We start from the raw sequence: 21,051 nt of genomic DNA on the forward strand, positions 1-21,051 counted from the left end.
CTCAGACGCTGAATAAGCGGGAAATGAGCTCTGCTGCCACCTGCAGACCCGGATGAAAGGGTTTTACCGTGGCCACACGAGAACAAAAGATCATATTTCTTTCTTATATTAACCGATATAAATCACATCATATAAACACATATAAATATTTCAGCTTCTATTATATTAATGCTAAGATGTTAAAAGTCCCTTATTTGTAAGGATTAAATCATTTTAAACGTACAAAATCCTAGGTAGGTAAAAAAATATTTTTTATGTGTCTCAGCGTTTTATGATTAGTTTTTTTTATGTGTATGTTCAAGCAAGTAGTATCAACTCCATATTTTAATATAATTTAGTCAACTGTGATTATTTGAGTTATAAAGGTGACATATTATAAAAATCTGACTTTTTTCATGTTTAAGTTCTACAATTGGGTCCCCAGTGCTTCTATCAACCTAGAAAATGTGAAAAAGATCAACCCAGTAACTTAGTATTGGCAAACATGTGAAAAAATAGGCCATTAAAATGTGTACCCCCTTGTGATGTCAGAAGGGGATAATACCATCTCTAAATCTGCACTTTCCAAGCAATGCACTGCCATTAGAAATCAGCTAGTTTGCATTTAAAGGGCACAAAAATGGCAAATTTTTGCTCAAACCTGCAAAGTGTCAATTTTAACATGCTGTAATAAATCATCTATATATGGTATTTTGAGCTAAAACTTTACATATGTACTCTGGGGACACCAAAGATTTTATATCTTAAAAAAGTCTTGTGACATGTCCCCTTTAAAAATATTGTTTGGATAAATTCTTTAAAAATGTAGCTCAGTGTTAATTGGAGCAAAACTGCAAAAAAAAACAAAACAACAACAACATTATTCACAATAGAAATATTATTTGTTAGTTAAATGACTTCCCTGATACTTCCAGGTTTCATCCTGAAATAATCTGTACAACAGCACATCAGGGCACGTATCCAGGGTGAAGATCATCATGTCAGGTGAATAAATGAATTTGTTTCCAGTGCACGAGAGGAGATGGCCCAGTTCTTTAAGAGAAGTGGAGCAGATTGAGACATAGTTTGTATCTATGCGTGAGGTTTTTCCTAATGTAGCCATGTGTCTATAACTCAAGTGAGCAAAGGCTGGATGTGTATTTATTTCAGACTAATAAAGACGTAACTCATGAAGCCAGTCAATGAGACGCCAAAGAGGAAATGACATCAGTGATTGTCAGAGACACAAGTGCTGTAAATACTGAGGTGTCTGCTCGCTCCTGCTACGTGTTGCAGACGTCTCTCATGATCGTGTCATGTTTTACTAATGTCAGGCCAAAAATATGCCCGCCGAGAGCGCCTTTAAACTAGGTCAGGTGCTCTCTCTCTCTTTTCAGGGTCCATGGAAAAAAATCTAATAAAATGTGGCAATGCTATTAATGGCACACCTAAAAAAGGTTTCAATTCAGGAATATTTCTTATGCATGATAAATTAGGTCATTTATAGACACTTTAAAAAAGGTGTTTTTCAAAATGTATTTATTGGTCATATACAAAATAAAGTAAGCTGTATATCAACAAACATACAGTATATACATCAATAAATTAAAGAACGCCCCAGACTGACTGATACAGTTAATTTTATCGTTATATACCAATACATTATATTACTTATCTACAAATTGCAAAAGTACGATAACTTAGTTGATAAATACTTACAATTAAATGGACTCACGCTATCTATAATTCCCATACAAAGAACTAGGATATCTTAATTTAATACACCCCATCGAGAAAAACAACAGAACAGATTTTTATTTTGTTTTAGACAAAAAAATCCATCATAATAAACTCACAGCAACGTATATCTTGACATTTCTGATGTTGATACAGTGATAAACAGCAGTCAAATGAGCTTACAGAGTCACTAATCTAACTCCAGTGATGCTGAGAAATTAATATTTAAAGGGGGGTTAAGGGGGCAACTATAAAAAACAAGAACAGAAGCTGAATATTTCTCAAGTGCAGCATACAGACCAAATGTGTCTTAAATAATAAAGATTTATTTCAGCCAAATTACACAAACAAATAAAAATCATTGCAATAAACACCAACAATAGTGTCATCAACACAACAATAGAAGCGTCACTCATCATGAGACACTGCCCGGCGTTTATTGACCCTTCAGTAGTAAATCTAGAGGAAAAAAAGTCACACGTCCCAAAACCACCCACCGAGAGCAAAGATGCGGTGAGTCCGTCTAGCAGCGTGAGACAGAGTTAATGATTAAACCCAGCGGCTGAAGCAGGTTAAACCTTATCAGAAACTCTCTGAAGACTGGAGACTCACTTTTCTTTAAACTAAAATGAAACCTGTTCATGTCCCATGAGACTCAAAGGAGAAACATCTGTTCTGTTCATAGCACGAACCAGAACACAAGTCACGATTGTGAGGTCGTCTGAGAATTCACAGGAAAAATGGGACAGAGTTTTGAATTCAAGGGTAGCCTACTGGACGTTTCCACGGCAACACCACCGGACACTCGGGATGCTCCGAGTCGACTGATCCCTCTCTATTGATCTACTTATGAAGAGCCTGCGATTGATCACTGAACCCTTGTCAATCAAAAAAAGTGACACTTGAGGCCACAGAGTTAATCCTGATAGGATTTTCATCTTTTAGTAATATATATATGCATGTATGTATGTATGTTTAAAAGCCGTTCTAGACTGTTGGCTAAACTCAGGATTGTCTTACTTTACCATCGAGAACTATTTCCTTCGCCTCTTGGGACATGACACTGTTTCTGAAAGAAAAGAAAAAAAAAACACTCATTTAAATGAAACTATAGATGCCAAGTTCAATATTCTGATGCGAAGCCCTTGTTGGGTAAATCGTGAGCGTTTAACTGCAATTATCGATTGATTTTATCGTTTCTTTTTTTGCAGAAATGTAAGTGCGCTGTAGAGAGTTCTTCACGCCATCGTAAGCGATTATTTACGGACAACAGCTTTAAAAACAGAGAACTATATTCCTATGGAGAGGTCGGCACTCCCCGTCTACCACCTGCTGATTTGCATATACTTCATAGGTTCACTTTTAACACCAAGTCACCACGACGACCATAACGATAACATATGAGAAGGAGCCACTCCCCCTGGAAGAAGATTCAAGAAGATCAGGAGCGTCATTATTGGGCAGTACTGCTACCAGACATACAAACACTTGAACAAAAATCACATTATCATAGTTTGCGAGAAAGCTAGAATTTTTTTCTTCGAATCCTTTCGATATATCGCCTATAGATGCTGGACACGCCACAGCTGATAGGAGAACGTTACCATTGTCACGAAAGCGATGCCGAGATGGACCAGAGACCGTTACGAAACCATTTTTTACAGACTAGCCAGTCTTGCTGTTGAGTTACATTGAGAAAAAATATTGAAAAGTGGGAGACACATCTTCTGTTGATATTGTCACAAGATTATACAGCTCATGGGCAAAACCCTGAAGAATCTTGTGTTCAGAAATGAATGAATCACAAAAGAAAACGGCTCACGAACTTAAATTTACCCAGAACTCACTTTTCTTGCTATACTGTTATAAACCCAGACACATTTAACCATTTGATCATAGCAGCGGGCTTATGGCGTGCCTTCTTTTAATGTTTTTTAAACAATTCATGTAGTGATTCATTATTTTCCTGTCATCAACAAGAAAGTCACACATAGATTCAATTAGGTCATTAGTTCAGAACTTCAGAGTCGCTTACAGACGAAACACGAGTTTCATTTCGTTAACAGCTTATTTGGGAAAAATAAATCATTCAATAATGTGCCGGTTTGGACAAATCTGTGTTGGGTTTTTCAAGAAGAATGAAATTATTAGCAGTCGCAAACATCATTCAAGATGCGTCGCTTTCCTTGGTTTAAATCAGTGCAGATACAAGACTCACTTCTCTGGCGTTCAAAGAAATAGCAAAAAATAAAGAAAAAAACAACAACAAATATAATTTACCATAGAAACGATTTACATCAAAATATATATATATATATATATGTGTGTGTGTGTATATTAAAAAAAGAAAATTACACTTCACATGAAAGACTCAAATGCAGCGGATGAGGCCGCAGAAACATTCCCAGAAACCCTTGCAGTAGTTTCACTTTCCTGAGAAGTCTTTTCCAGCGACAAGCACATTGAAACACGGCCGACACAAACCTCTTGAACGTCTTGCATCTGTATGTGCGGTCTCGATCCGTGAAGGATTCTGGGTAACCTGCGCTCATCGCCTGCGTTTGGCTCGACTCGGTAAAAGCATCACATCCACGTGGTAAACAACAGCGCCACCTCACCAGTACAAATCACACCACACGCGCTAGTCCACAGTTTTACGCGCCTAGTCACTAGAAAAGCTATTGACTTCAATAGTTAAGCCACTTTTGGTACAATTGCAAAAAAGAGAGCTATCAAACAACTTTATATTTCTTTTTTAAACGTTTTATAAATAATGCAAGATACTCTGTTATTTTTTTATAAAATTCAAGACTCCACCATATAGACAAAGATTTTTTTTAAGAATACGTTACGCAATGTCACAGCAACAAATTCATGGTAAAGCTTGTGAGATTTCACCGGTTTATATCGCCCGACAGTCTCCTGTTTTTTTGTTTATCTTCTTTTGCCGTTTTTCTTTTTTTTCTCGTTTTTACTCAACAATGTAACAAAAGACAAAAGAAAGGAAATCGATACAGGGAAGAAAAATCTCTCTGGATCTCCTAACAATGAACAATATAATGACCTTCATTGTGAAGGCCACACATCTGGAACCCGTGATGTAAACAGCTTCAAATTCACACATAACAACAGAAGACAGGTTCACAGGTTCCACGAAAGCAAATACAAGCTGCAATTTAACATCGCCGAACATAAATACGTTATTGCCTTGCCAATCGAGTCTCCTCGCTCAACAGAAATGCTATTTTCTGTCCTCAAAATGGACGACTACAGCAAACGAACTGGTGGCAGATCCTGATAGCTACCATATGAACAACATCAGCTGATTTGACTCCGCCTCCTCTCCTCCTGTACATCGCCGATTGGTCAGTGCATAAATTAGGCTCAGGTAAAGTTTCTCATTGGCTGACCACTTTTTTTATTCGATTTCTTCTCTCCGATTGTGGACGAAAGTCGGTTTTCTCCATTTGCTCTGCGTTAGACGCTGGAAGAGTTTGGAAGCCTGACCGGTGTAAAGTGTTTTGTGCCTGCAGTCCGTTAAACGAAAGGACGGAAACGTCTCTAAACAGCAAATCCACAGAGAAAATGAACACGCAGACGCCGTATAAAAAGTACAAGAACATAAACACAGAATGAAACACTTGGACCCCTTGTGTAAAACACTATACAAAGTAGCCGATATTTGTACAAAATTACAAATCTCACAGCAGAATTACAGACGTTCACAATGAAAATTTGGCTGCGTGTTTGTTGGGTTTTTCCTCGTAATTTGGAGACTATTTTGGAAGCCCAAGTGAATTAACTGTCCTTCTTTTGTAAACCAGAAACTGACCACATTTGAGAGTATTCTGTCCAAATTTTCAGTCCAATTTCTCCCCCTAAAAGTGCTGTAGAAATTAAATATCGAAGGTTTTCCAGCCTAAAGCATCATGCACTGACCAATCCTCTCGCCCGGCTGCGTCACTAAGACCTCGCGTCGGTTTTAGATTTTACTATCGTGATAACACTGGTGGCTCCCACCTTCCCGGGAATGAGGGGCCCGATGACAGAGGCTAATGGGCCCCGTGGAGACACGGGTACGGCTGCGTTAGATATGGGGGCGACGGGCCCTCGGGCCACAGTTCTAGCAAAGCTCTGCAGAGCTTCGTATTTGGAGCGGAGAGCGTCCAGCTCGACTTTCATACTGGCGTTTTCCGAGGCCAGTTTTTCCACTTCCTGCTGTAGCTCCGCCTTCTGCCTCTCCAGCTCCTCCTTCTGGGTGACGCGTTTGACGCGGCAGCTGGCGGCGTAGCCTCGGTTCTTCAGCGTCCGCCTGCGTTGCTTCAGCTGCAGAATCTCTTCTTTGGACAGACCGCGCAGGTGTTGGTTGAGCTCACGGACCGTCATGGACACCAGTTCGTCGTCTGTAAGACTCGTCCCATTTTCCCCGGGCTCCCTCTTCACCTGGCCAAAAGAGATGGAGGTAATGTGGATCAGAATCATAATTATTCCCTTAAATAAACAGCGAAAGCGTTGTGCTCACCTTCAAGGCTTTGTTTCCTTTGTTAGTGGTCGTCATGCCACGAGGAACCACTGGCAAGCCACGCAGATCTAGAACATAAAAGACCTGTTAAACTGTGGTACCCTGGATGAGCAGAACAAATCGTGTTATACAATCACCTGTGAATCTGTAAAACTCATTCAGTTGTGAGATACGGCACGATATGGTTCTCGTGTAGAGAAAATCGAAAGAAACGTAAACGGGTTTGATATCGCCTGCCACGTGTAAAAGGAACCTTTGTGTAAAAATAAATAAAAAAAACTGGACTAGTGAAAGTGACAACTCCCCGACTTCCTGTTTCAAACTTCCCCTGTGGTCGTGGCGGTTGGGAGCTTAAACTTCTAGAACACCTACATGCGTTAGTGCATTGCTGACAGCTGATAGGCTAGCGACCATCCAATCAGAATACAGAATAGCAATGATGAGGAAGTGAAGGCTTGGGCTGCGGTTCAGGGGATTACCAGCGAGTAAAGCAGACTTGGAGAGGAAAACTCATTGTGTTTGCAGTAAATATCAGTCACACATACATTATTGATAAATCGTACAGTGCCAGTTACACTGCAAAAAATGACTTTCTTAGTATTTTCCCTAGTTTTCAGTACAAATATAAAAACAAATTCTTAAATCAAGATACATTTTCTTGATTAAGAAAATGACCTAAAAATATAAGTCAATATACAATTTAAGTGCTTGCTTAAAACAAGCACAAATATCTGCCAACAGGGTAAGAAAAAAGAAAACTTATTTCAAGATTTGATTACTTGTTTTAAGCACAAATGCACTTTAATGTTATATTTTTGGTCTGATACACTGCAAAAAAAATTTTTCAAGAAAACATTTTCTTAATATTTTTGTCTTGTTTTCAGTTAAAATATCTAAAAATCCTTAAATTAAGAATTAAATTAAAATAAGGAAAACGACCCAAGAAAATAAGTCAAATTTTTAGACCAAAAATATCAAATTTAAGTGAATTTGTGCATAAAACAAGCAAAAAAATCTGCCAATGAGGTAAGCAATTTTTTTGGGAATTTAGTGTTTAAGAAAAATGTTCAAAGTTTTTTTGCTTACCCCATTGGCAGAAATCACTTAAATTTGATATTTTTGGTCTAAAAACTAGACTTATTTTCTTGGGTTGTTTTGCTCATCAAGAAAAAGCATCTTGTTTAAAGAATATTTGTTTATTTGTACTGAAAACAAGACAAAAATACTAAAAAGTCATTTTTTTTGCAAAAGTACAATCCTGTTGTCACCATTCTCGCCAAACAATCTTACATCAGAATTTTTCACAAATAATTTAGTTCAACAAGTCTTACAGATGACATGTTTTGGTTTTAAAGTGGGACGCTTGAATAAAACAGCGGAGAAAACGGTGATATCACACAAACGTATGCATTTATACACAATGCCTTCTTTAAAAGCATTTGCGGTGTGTGATAAAGGGTTGCCATTGTTCACATCTCACTGTGGCATCATGGGATGAAGTGAGCATGATACTGCACATTCCTAAACACACACACACACACACACACACACACACACACACACACACACACACACAAATAAACACACACACACAAATAAACACACACACACACACACACACACACACGCATGTTTGTGTGTTTACTTGTGTGTGTGTGTGTGTGTGTGTGTGTGTGTGTGTCTGTGTGTGTGTGTGTGTGTGTGTGTGTGTGTGTGTGTGTGTGTGTGTGTGTGTGTGTGTGTGTGTGTGTGTGGCAAGATTAAATATCCTGAGTGAAACAACCTCTTCAGTAAAGAGACAGACAGACAGAGAAAATTCAACAAGTTTAAACCACAAATCAACAACACCGGGAAATAACCAAAACTATATATAACTGCACAATGTGACAGGATTCTGTATTTTATTATCTTATTATCACATTGACACATTCTTTCTAATCTTTGTAAATATGCATTAATGTTCTTATGCTTTGCCCATGCCAATACAGCTATATGAATCTGACAGACAGACAGACAGACAAAGAGAGAGAGACAGAAAGACAGACAGACAGACAGAGAGACAGCTGTTGACCCATCATGAGTCCTGCAGTTATTAATAGAATCACATAACAGGAAGTGACGACATCACCTAAAAAATGTACTGACACAATTACTACAGATCCCACAATATAGTAGCGAGAGAGAGAGAGAGAGAGACAGAGAGAGAGACAGAGAGAGAGAGAGAGAGACAGGAGGTCTGTTCTGCTGTGGTATCCCTCAGAACTGAGTCAGATTTACACACACACACACACACACACACACACACGCACAGACACACGCAGACATGCATGCATGCACACGCACACACATACATATGGATGCACAGACACACACGCGCACAGACACACATGCATGCACACACACACATGCACAGACAAACAAACATGCGCAGACACACACAAACACACACACACAATAGGTCACATCAGCATTAATATAAGTGGGGGGAGGGTCAGGGTCTGTGTTCCCCCTCCCCCATCAGACGTCTCCACGGCAACCGAACACGCCGGCATTCATAAAAAGGGCTGCGATCCGACACAGCGGCGTGATGGATACACCAGGTGACGAAACAGAAAGAGATACTGTACCGTTTCGTTATAATTCAAATAATTATATTATCTGATTAATACAATAATTATAATTATTTACAAAAAAAGGCAAAATTTAATTTCCAAACTGTAATGTGCATTATTTCCATAAAAATATAATGTGCATTATATACAGTTTTTAAGAGTATATACTACATATATATTTGTTTTGCCTATTTATATTTTATCTTTAGATGATCAGATTAATAAATGACTGATGAATTAGTCTTTGACTTTTAATCATTTAAGTAAAATGATATATGGTGGAGTTCTAACTTACTTGCAACTAACAACATTCACATTAGTAAGATTGTCTCACACCACACGGACAGATATGAATGTGAGAGTGAGACAGACAAATAAATACAGCATAGTAACAGAACTTACTGAAAGGACATACAGGTTAATATAATGACACACGCACACACACACGCACACGCACACACACACACAGTGTTTAATATTCATCTGTGAGGAAGAGGTCATTGTGAAGGAGCAGACGTCCTGCTGCCAAACGCACAAAACACATTACATTACCTCTCATAACACTACTGTGAGAGTGTGTGTGTGTGTGTGTGTGTGTGTGTGTGCGCGTGCGTGCGTGCGTGTGTGTGTAACATCTGTGCAGTACCTGTCTGTCTGAAAAAAACAATGTCTCTGTAGTGAATATGTGTGTGAGGATGATGAGTGCTGTTGCCATGGTAACGGGCACAGGGGATTCTTCCTCACTGACCCACATGAACAGTGACATCACACTAAGATTTTCTATGTTAAAGGAAAGTTTCAGGTTCAAAATACCTCAGGATTGTGATAGGATGTCAGTCAACATGATTTTGATACCTCAGTGGAGGCAGATGAATGTGTGCGTTTGCTCGATATAAACACTGTTTAACTGAGGGTCACATTACACTTGTTCCTTCCTGCAGCATCTTTATATAAAAAGTTACTTAAGGGCTTATACTGTTACTAAATATTATAGTCAAGTTACTGGGTTCATGAACGAAGTTCATATAAGATAATTTTTCATAAGATATTTTTCTCATTAGTCTGATGTGATATTCCCATGGTTCTTGACTTTCTCAGTAACACTTTTTGATTAGTTACCACTTCTTAGATTATTAGCAACTGTTTGCAAAAATAACTAAATTACAATTTTAATAATATTTATAATAATTAAAACTCTGTCACTACACATTATGCCTGAGTTGATGTATTTGATAGTATTCTGTTGTTTGCTCTGCTGATATAACACTGTTTACAAGCCTATTCAAGTTTGTTGATGTTCAGTCTAATATGACCATACAAGCAAAATTAGGGAAATTGAGGAAAGAAGAAATAAAAACAGAATGAATGAACAAAACCACACAGAAAAAGACAGAGTGAGAGAGAGAGTGCCAGCGCTTTCCTGCGACCCCAGTGCTCGGCCAAAACTGCATCCTCAACACATTTGTGAAGCTTAGCGATGGGCAGCAGGATTGGGGTCGAGTGAAGGGGAGAAAAGAACTGCACTCAGCAGTCGACGCAAGAAAACCTGCAATTGGAAAAGTTTGGCTGCAAGAGCTCAAAAAGATCGCAGCCCTCAAACCTTAGCATAACATAGACTCACTGTCCCTCGAACCTCAGCCCAACACAAACTCACTGCCCTTGAACCTCACCACAAACTCACTGCCCTTGAACCTTAGCCCAACACAAACTCACTGCCCCTCGGACCTCAGCCCAACACAAACTCAGCACAAACTCACTGTCCCCCGAACCTCAGCCCAGCACAAACTCACTGCCCCCGAACCTCAGCCCAGCACAAACTCGCTGCCCTCAAACCTCAGCCCAACACAAACTCACTGTCCCTCGAACCTCAGCCCAACACAAACTCACTGCCCTCAAACCTCGGCCCAACACAAACTCACTGTCCCCCGAACCTCAGCCCAGCACAAACTCACTGCCCCCGAACCTCAGCCCAGCACAAACTCGCTGCCCTCAAACCTCAGCCCAACACAAACTCACTGTCCCTCGAACCTCAGCCCAGCACAAACTCACTGTCCCCAAAAGTCGGCCCAGCACAAACTCACTGTCCCTGAACCTGTTCCCAGCACAAACTCACTGTCCCCGAACCTCAGCCCAGCATAAACTCACCGCCCCGAACCTCAGCCCAGCACAAACTTACTGCCCTTAAACCTCAGCCCAACACAAACTTACTGTCTCTCGAACCTCAGCCCAGCACAAACTCACTGCCCCCGAACCTCTGCCCAGCACAAACTCACTGCCCCGAACCTCAGCCCAGCACAAACTCACTGTCCCCAAAAGTCGGCCCAGCACAAACTCACTGTCCCTGAACCTCAGCCAAGCATAAACTCACTGCCCCGAACCTCAGCCCAGCACAAACTCACTGCCCTCAAACCTCATCCCAACACAAACTTACTGTCCCTCGAACCTCAGCCCAGCACAAACTCACTGTCCCTCGAACCTCAGCCCAGCACAAACTCACTGCTCTCAAACCTCAGCCCAGCACAAACTCACTGCCCTCAAACCTCATCCCAACACAAACTTACTGTCCCTCGAACCTCAGCCCATCACAAACTCACTGCCCCCGAATCTCAACCCAGCACAAACTCACTACCCTCAAACCTTGGCCCAACACAAACTCACTTTCCCTCGAACCTCAGCCCAGCACAAACTCACTGCCCCCAAACCTCAGCCCAGCACAAACTCACTGCCCTCGAGCCGTGCATTTGTACCAGTGTTTGTTTCTCTATTCCTGGCCTCAACAGAAGAACAGTACACACTTAAAAGAGAGAAAGAGAGAGAGAGTATAAGGACATGGGTTCCTTTAGAAAGTCCATCTATGTCTCTCTGACCTACTTCTGCAGGATAATGTTCAGATCTTCATCATACTCGATTGTGCGTGAGTGGCTGCAGGGCAAGGTCACATGACTGACAAACACCTGCAGGATTTAAGTCTCAGAATACAGGAAACTGATTTAGTAGAACAGTGTTTTCTTCAAAGTTGTTTAGTTTTAGTCAGGTTAATCCAGTGCAAATCCCCTTGTGCAAGACGGATGTACACACACACACACACACACACACACACACACTAAAGGATTGGACGGCAGTAGCATCACTGGAGTCATCATGCACAAAGTTTGAAAACTCTCAAACTGTGTTTAATTGTTAAATTATGTTTTCAGCTCCCATTAAAAAGACAAAATAAAACTGTGTTGAACTTGATGAATGATGACTGGTTGAAGCTCTGCAGGCCTTTATACCACATAGGTACCACAACAACATAGGAAGACAATTCTGCATACCACCAAAGATAATGTGGTTTTGTGGACAGGCTCTGGCAACAGATGTCCAGCCTTCCAGTAATAAGAACCAATCATCATTTGATAAAAAAGTGACTTCAAAAAAGTTTTTTTTGCGCAGTCTTAAGAAACAAAAGTTATGTAAAATATGTTGTTTAAATTTAGCACATGATTTTAGATCTGTACCATTTTAGTAAACAGGACTTAATTCTTGCATTACTTAAATTACTAAAATGCTGAGAGACTGTAGAACAGAACAGAAGCTGCGCATGAGACAGGCGTGAGGTGAGACAGGCGTGAGGTGAGACAGGTGTGAGGTGTAATTAAAGGACTGTAGGAGTGAGAGACGGATGCTGAACGCTGGAGGAGAGAAACACTTCCCTCGTCTCAGGTAGTGTGAGTGAAATCTCCTCACCACAGCAGAAAATCTGCCCCGTCAGGAAGAGCTGTTGTTATAGTAAGGGCTTTTTCCAGCAGAGAGACTCGTGGGTTAATTTGGTTCTCTGAGGCAGACACAGATAAGTTAACTTAAATCTTATTTCTTCTCCTGCTCTACTGCAGGTCAGCACAAACAACACGGACACACACCACACAGACTGATAGAAAGAGAGAGAGACTGGAGATGTTTGTTGAGAATAATACCCCATTTACACAGCACTTTGATCCCAGAAAATTTCTGTAAAATTGGCAAAACAGCTTCTGTGTGAACACAAACACGTCCTGTAAATGTTCTGGGATCACTACTGTAAAGAGGAACTAGTAACATTGCCGTAACATTCACGGAAAGCATTCTGTGTGAACGTGGTAAAAACAGGAGCGTGCCTTAATGAGGACACGCATGTCATCGCAACATGAAGTTATAGTTCAGAACTTTGATAAAGGGATTTAAACGCAGATCAACATTCACGAGGAGACATGTCAGCAAACTGGACTGAAGCAGAGATTAGGGAGCTCATTACTATCAGAGATCATTCACCAACATGACAGAACAGAGCATCTTCTGACCTTATGATCTTGTAACAAACTAAATTCACGCGTGTGGTTTCTCCAGAGAGAAATCACGGATAATTTGCAAACTTTAGATGCTGCTGAGAAAAAAACTACCAAGTGCAGAACTTTAAATATGTCACTTGTCTTTTTGGTATGCCTGGGAATGCACACACAGATTTACGGAAAATCACTGGCAGTGTGAATAAACCAAAAATCAAACGATCCCGAACAAATCCTGGAAGCATTTTCCGTGTATTTCTCATAAACTTTGTGTGAAAAGGGCATAAGAGAGTATTTTTCAACCCCTACACTGCAAAAAAATATTTTTTAAGAAAAAAAAAGTTAGTATTTTTGTCTTGTTTTCAGTAAAAAGATCAGAAAATTCTTAGATAAAGATGCTTTTTCTTGATGAGCAAAATGACCCCAAAAAATAAGTTGAGTTTTTAGACCAAAAATATCAAATTTAAGTGATTTTGTGCATAAAACAAGCAAAAAAATCTGCCAATGGGGTAAGCAATTTTTTCTTGAATTGTTCTTGAATTTAGTGTTTAAGAAAAATGTTGAAGATTTTTTGCTTGTTTTATGCACAAAAGCAATTAAATTTGATATTTTTGGTCTAAAAACTAGACTTGATTTCTTGGGTAATTTTGCTCATCAAGAAAAGCATCTTAATTTAACAATTTTTTGATATTTTTTACTGAAAACAATAAAAAAAAACTAAGAAACTTTTTTCTTGAAAATCTTTTTTGCAGTCAGGGAGTCAGCTGACATTGGCTTAACTTACACTACAAAAAATGAATGTCTGTCTTAGTAATTTTGTTTATTTTAGTACAATTATCTAAAAATTCTTAAATTAAGGTGTATTTTCTTGATGAGCAAAATGACCTAGGAAAATAAGTAGTTTTTAGACAAAAAAAATAAAATAAACTTAAGTAAACTAGTGCCTAAAACAAGCAAAAAAAATCTGCCAATGAAATAAGTTTTCTTTCTTCATAAACACTTAATTCAAGAACATTGTTCTTATTCCATTGGCATTTTTTTTTTGCTTGTTTTAAGCACAGATTTGCATACATTTTATTTTTTTTGTCTAGCAACTAGACTTATTTTCCTAGGTCATTTTGCTCATTAAGAAAATACATCTTAATGTAAGAATTTTTAGATATTTTTACTGAAAACAAGACAAAAATATTAAGTAAGAAAGTCATTTTTTTGCAGTGTAGCACTCTCTTCTATATGTCTATATGTCTATATTATTACTACGCTCACTAGTGCGGTTTAATGTTGACCGCTGTACTCTGCCGCTTATGGTGTCCATCGATTTTTCTGTGTTTTCTCCTGCATTTACTAATGTAAAGCTGCTATGAAACAATTAAACAATTGTGAAAAGCGCTATATTAATAAAACTGAAGGACAGAGACAAAGAGAAGCACAGCACAGGTTAGAGATGCAGGTGGATGGCACAGAATGTTCTGATTCAGTCTGTCCACAACTAACACCTGTTAATGTCCAAATAAGAGTGAGTTAGGAAAGTTTAGGAAATTCAACATAAGACAGTGTGGGTAGGATTGATTTTTCCTAAAAAAAAATGAATCAAATTAAAGAAACACAACAGCACAACTGAGACGACTGGAAAATGTAATATTCAGAAGTAACATAAAAGCCACATAAAAAGAAAAATGATGTCTTTACAGGTAATGAGCAGGTGTTTTATGTTATAAGGGTCATTTTCATGTTTTTAGGCCCCACTGGAACACTAGAAGGGTGACGCCTATCACATCACTAAACCGCTTTTACTCTCTCGAGTCTCTCCAGTCCTGATCTACCGTATGAATTAAAACTCATTAACGTTTGGAGTTATGTTTCTAATGTTATAAATTTTTAAAACAAATCCACAAACATATCTTAAAGCGCTTTATCTACAACTTAACCAAAAGTTAGATGAGCGACCTGAACAGGTACATTTGATACGATGCTAGATTTTCTGTTTTCGTTTTCATTTCACTCATCCTGAGGTTCATTTTAGCCGTGCGGAGATTGCAAGAGCGAGCAACACTTCAACACTGCGGGAAAAAACTGCAGCATAGCGCAGGCGAGATGATGCAACCAGAAGACATCGTCCCGTTTCTGACTGCAGGCAGAGCGCAAACACCATCAACCACTTCAACAAGCAGACCAGACATTATGAATATCCATACTTTACTGCTGCAGAAACATTTCCAAGAAAGGTATTAAATATATGCGGTTGCGTACCAAACTTTTCACGGCTCTTTTGTTTATAAACCTTGACACAAATATAGATATATATATTTCATTTATTGCTATTTTAGTTCCTACACGATTATCCTGTTTAAAAGTTTACACACCCCAGCATCTAAGAATCTTGACATCTTTTGTAATAGGTTTGTAATAGATGTATAAGTCTCTCAACAACATCATAAAGCCCCAGTGCAGAAGAACTAAAGTTGATAGCGCAGGAAAATCGATGAAGGTGCAGAACAACAGTGAACATCTTTACTGCTCAGGACAATACGGACTCGTGCACGCCCATCACAAAACACAAACAGTCACTGAGCTAATAACCAACAGGATATTAATGTTTGAACAAGATCATCTGTGCATTTCATTCATTCATTATACATAAATATATGTGGACAAACACATACAAGGTTTTATCTCACAGTCAAAACACTTTACAACAATAAGAGCATTAAACCCGCATAAAATTCCTATGGTGTCTGTCTTTAAAACTATGCCACTGTTCTGAGAGAGAGAGAGAGAGAGAGAGAGAGAGAGAGAGAGAGCGTTATTATACTTGAGTTGTATCTTACAGTGTATTTCATCATTTGCTCAAAGAGGGCATGAAAAAAAACACACATCCCATTGAGTCTCTCGCTCTCGCACCCCAACCCACCCAAAAAACACACACACACACACACACATTTATCTGAAGGACACACCATAGACTTCTTTTGTTAATTAACTATCAAATATAAATATGCATGTCTATTGTTATGACATTGGTCATTTGAAATTGATATTATTTTCATTTTATAGGTAAAAGAAACGGCTTTTCTTACGTGAGGCACTCTCAGTTCATTCACATCACAAAACAAACATTAAAGACCTTAAATAACCTTCATTTGACACACACACATACACACAATGGGTTAATGAAGATTGTGCATCTGCCACGGAAGACACACTGTGTTCAACATCTTTCCCGAAGTTTCATCAACCTCGAACCCAGAGCCGCCCCCCTCCCTCACTTAAACACTACATGTGTGTGTGTGTGTGTGTGTGTGTGTGTGTGTGTGTCTGTGTGTATTTATATGCCAAGCACGAGTGTGATTTACTCACAGAGATCTGCTGTTGTTTTATGTGTGTGTTCATGTATGAGTATGAATAGTCTGAACACACGGCCTGAGCGATTCATTCACATCAGGACAGGTTATAAATCTCCAACAATCTCTCCTGAATGCTGAACAACGTTCATTTGTCCTCATAAGACTGAGCTGGAAATATATTTATTAACACAATAACCGAGAGAGAAAGAGAGAGAGAGAGAAAGGTTTTTTTCTGAAGGACACCTGCCCTCAGAGACAAACCCTCATGATAATAAATTAAAAATGTTTGGACTTAACCGGACGATTTGAGTCCCTGAACATCTCATTGTGATTTTACCTGATGTCCTAAGGTTTGTTCAAATGACCATGAACACGAGTTATACTAAGATTTATTTTATTGTGAGACATAATACTGTAAATAAAGTGCCATCTAAGAGGAAACGGATGGATCAAACGGCTAAAGACAAAAATGAAATAAACATCGAAACACACACACACAGTTTATATATCGCAGACGCATCACCCTGAATAAGAGGAAGAGTTTCTCTACTGAGGGAAAAAAACTACCTGTTAGTAAAAAAAAAAAAGAGGAAGACAGAAACTGCAATCTGTTGCAAAACACTTACTGTAAATGCAAACGATGGCAATTCTTTTGGTGATGCAAGTCTCGCATTTGAAAAAGCTGCGAGAACAGCACTTATAGTCCCCTTCTCTACAATGTTCATAACTGTTTCTGTGTTTTTACACCTTTATTCAATATCAACCTGAGGGAGACACGACGCATCACAGAAACCTGAGCAAACACATCTGTTTTTCATTTGTCTCAGCATTTTTACAGATAAAACTCTCTTTGGTTTCTCATTTTTTCCCCCTTGTACTCGATGATCAGCAGATCTCACTTGTAAGCATCGAAGGAAAGGCTGAACATACAGAACTGATCACATTACACTCCTTCACCACAGCACATCAGACTCTAATTGCCCAACTATCACAATTAGCTGGATTTTTATTGGGCAATTTCCGGTTAATGATGTAAACAGGCTCTTAAAAGGGTCTAAATGGCTCTACATGGCCACTTTCATGGTTAGCCTGTAATCATTCACAGAACTCGCTAACAAAAAGCACCATGGTATTACCATATTTCTGAAAATGTACTATTATTTCAAGCATATAAAATTTTGCTATGTTATGGTATCAGCATGTGTGTGAATAACAGGTACATGATTTGTATTTGATAACATCACTATACCATCACCATACTATCTGATACACAGTACTATAATTTTACCATGGTTACTTACATCTGCAATACTACTTTGGACTACTATTGAGGCTGATTTAAGACAATATGAACATATTTAAATCGTGACCGGTTCAACAGTGACCTTGAATGTTGCACCCCTTACAAAATTTAACCATGGTTATAGTAGTAAATCATTGTTTTGCTAATAGTAATCAACACACCCAAAAACATGGTTACTACACTTTAACCACAAAAACGGTTTAGTTTTTGTAAGGGACAATCTGCTAAATAAATATTTTTTTTAAACAGCAGATGATATTCCGTGCTGTGATATATTAACTTTATTATTTCAAGTAGTCTAATATGAAGATTAATTCAGATTAATTTGTATCCCTTTGTTGTAGAAATAAAAAAAGAAATTGACAAATGAACATTATTGAGATAAATTTACAATTTAAAAAAGGCTATTTGTTAATTTTTCCTTAATGTTTATATTAGTTATTATTATTCAGTCAAACATACGGCATGCATGTTATTGATTAAACGCGCGCTCCCTCTCTCTCAATGCCTCGAAAGCTCGTCGGTTTCGCGCCCGCGGATGTTCGGTGTTGCCATGACTCCCCGGTGCCCGGGCTCACGTCAAACAAATATCAGCGATTGATGAATCAGCATCTCCATCACCCGCTGCAATCACGGTTAATATCGCTGATGTGACAAGTAACGTTATATTAACCGATTACGAGCAAATATTAAATAAACAAGACAAAAAAACAGATCCAACCCACAGGATCAATCAATATCAGGTTCAGGTAATGTGAGTGTGCTTTCATTGAATACCGTGGTACTGTCATGGTTTTGAATGATAGTAATATTATGTTATCCTCTGGAGTTCCGTGCAAATACTACATTATTCAATACTATGGTACACATATGAACGTCAAACATCACTTGGTACTTTTGGGTACTTTTTGTTCGCCGTCTGGGTCTCAAAATAAAGCGCGCGCCCTATCTAGACAGCATCACGAGCACAGTTCGAGTGATGACCCGAAACAAAATGCCGCTGGTTCGAAACGAGACCGATGAGTAAAAATGTTTTATCATATGAATATGATTCAGTACAACAATGCATATCAAAGTGGTACCATACTATGGTATTGACACCTGATACCATCAGCGTACCATGGTAACAACACAGTAGTTTCGGTTAACCTGTGTAAATGTTTCGCTACTCTCTCTAAACAAGACAAAAGACCGTGGACATAAATAGCAACGTGTTACCTCGAACCCGGACGATCCGTGTCCCGCGCAGACGGTTCTGATGAACCAGCAGCTTCCGATTATTTACAGATCTGGAGATCCGCGCGCGCGTGTTGGTATCTAACCTCTGCTTTACTCGCTCCCTCTCTCTCTCTCTCTATCTGTCTCTCTCGCTCGCTCTCTCTCTCTCTCTCTCTCTCTCTCTCTCGTAACACGAGGCGAATCCCACCGATTTCTGCAAATGTTGCGAATCGTATACGACGATCAGCCCCGATCAGATGAGAAGGCGGGTGACTGATCACAGATCAGCATGCGACTGTGTCTATCGATGAGCCCTTTGTCTGCTCGCTGTCATTATGTGTGTGTGTGTGTGTGTGTGTGTGTGTGTGTGTGTGCGTGTGACCCGATCGCGATGATTCAGCACGGCGAGCCCTTTAAAACGCGCGTCCGCGGCGTCATGTTGCCTCTGAGAGCGGCGCACAAACACACACACGAGCTTATGAACACTGATCAAAACCCTACAACAATAAAGTTACGGTATAGTACAGTATTGTGTGTATATATCAATCTATTGGCACTAGTATAAGCAGACTTTTATCAAAATGTAATATTTCTTATTAATACATAATTACACTTAACAATACTGAAATAACATCTTTATGACCGTAAAATAGCAAATCAACATATTTGAAACTATTCTTCCTACTTTAATTTTATTCCAGATGATTTATTTTTTTATTTGGTTTTAAATTTTGAAATTTAATTTGATCCCAGTTCTGTTGTTTTCTAATTTTTGTATTGTACACATTATATTACCTTTAATTTAAGACATATTTGGGCGATCATTTCAAGAATGTTAGTCTACAATAAAAAGAAACACAAAAATAGCCTCTCTCCCACACATACACAAAGACACACACACACACACACTCACGCACACACAGTGTCGTGCACACTCAGCAGAACAGATCTCAGATCTGAGCGACTCTCTTCTCGCTCGAGCGCGACTTCAACGCTTTAACAAACGCGAACGCACTTACCAAAGACGTCACGGCGCGTCTGGATGGATAAATAACGGTCACGGTTAGATCCCGACAGAATCCCGCGGGAGTTTTCCGCTGTTATCGGTGGATTTGTGACCGTGTTGATCCTCTTTCTCTCGCGCTGGACCCAGACGTCATATGATGTTTGGTCACGTGGTTTCATTCATGAAGGATCTACGCAACGGGCAGCGCGACTCTTAAAGAAACAAAAACACACACACAATACTGACCTCAATATAAATACAGGCAAATGGTGTTAAATTGTTTTAAATGAGTAAACTAGAAGATAACATATGATTCAGTTACACAATCAAGAAAAAACACAAACTGCACTCCTGTCTACACAGAAGGAGGAATAAATAACAAAATACACCCAGATTATCCCTTATTCCTTCAATGGATAAATAAAGTAATATTAAATATATTAATTATTCGATCTGGAGTCTTGTTAAAACCAATTAAACATATCTGTACAATTATATCATAATGTATTCTGAAAATGGAAAATAGAGCTATATGATTTTATTTTCAGCAAAAACTAACAACTAAGCAAAAATATGACGTCTCACGTGTATTTTATATATAGCTTTATAACCCATGTATTTCTTAAACATAACGCCATGTCCTAACCATGCAACCCAGTAAAATTCCAACAACATGCAATTTTGCTGTCCACACCACATACAACGCAACTACAAGATGTACCAATCAGAAGAGTTAAAAACCAAATCTCTCTCTTACTGTATCTGCACTGCTGTGACACACACACGTAGAAAATGTGTAATTACAAAATCAGTTTTAAAGATGAATGGTTTTAGGTGATGCTGAATCGAGTAGTTGTATGTAGTAAAGCAGGTTAGTAATGGCGAGTCTGAGTGGTTTTAGGTGATGCTGAATCGAGCAGGTGTATGAGAGTCTAAATGGTATCAGGTGAGGCTGAACTTAGTAGTTGTATGTAGTAAAGCAGGTTAGTGATGGTGAGTCTGAATGGTTTTAGGTAGGGATGCACC

At 39.0% G+C, this 21,051-nt stretch overlaps 1 protein-coding gene across 3 annotated transcripts; it reads right to left on the reverse strand.

Moving 5' to 3' along the window:
- Positions 1–1,501: 1,501 nt before the first annotated feature.
- mafgb (v-maf avian musculoaponeurotic fibrosarcoma oncogene homolog Gb) lies at positions 1,502–20,197 on the reverse strand. Of its 3 annotated transcripts, none has more exons than XM_065259215.2 (3): positions 20,039–20,197; positions 6,239–6,306; positions 1,502–6,159 (listed from the first exon to the last, which is right to left on the reverse strand). In XM_065259215.2, the coding sequence occupies exons 2-3, from the start codon at positions 6,272–6,274 to the stop codon at positions 5,680–5,682; spliced, it is 516 nt and encodes a 171-aa protein (XP_065115287.2). In that variant the 5' UTR covers positions 6,275–6,306; positions 20,039–20,197; the 3' UTR covers positions 1,502–5,679. The 3 variants fall into 3 exon arrangements, with proteins under 3 accessions (XP_065115287.2, XP_065115288.1, XP_065115289.1); XM_065259216.2 differs by lacking the exon at positions 20,039–20,197 and adding an exon at positions 19,020–19,338; XM_065259217.2 differs by lacking the exon at positions 20,039–20,197 and adding an exon at positions 6,376–6,880.
- Positions 20,198–21,051: the final 854 nt, after the last annotated feature.

Source organism: Paramisgurnus dabryanus, chromosome 14 (genome assembly GCF_030506205.2).
Source record: "Paramisgurnus dabryanus chromosome 14, PD_genome_1.1, whole genome shotgun sequence".
Classification (NCBI taxonomy): domain Eukaryota; kingdom Metazoa; phylum Chordata; class Actinopteri; order Cypriniformes; family Cobitidae; genus Paramisgurnus; species Paramisgurnus dabryanus.

Coding starts and splice junctions, on each gene's coding strand:
- mafgb (XM_065259215.2), bottom strand. CDS start 6,274: ATGACGACCACTAACAAAGGAAACAAAGCCTTGAAG. Junction 6,160..6,238: donor AAGGAAACAAAGCCTTGAAG/GTGAGCACAACG, acceptor TCTTTTGGCCAG/GTGAAGAGGGAGCCCGGGGA.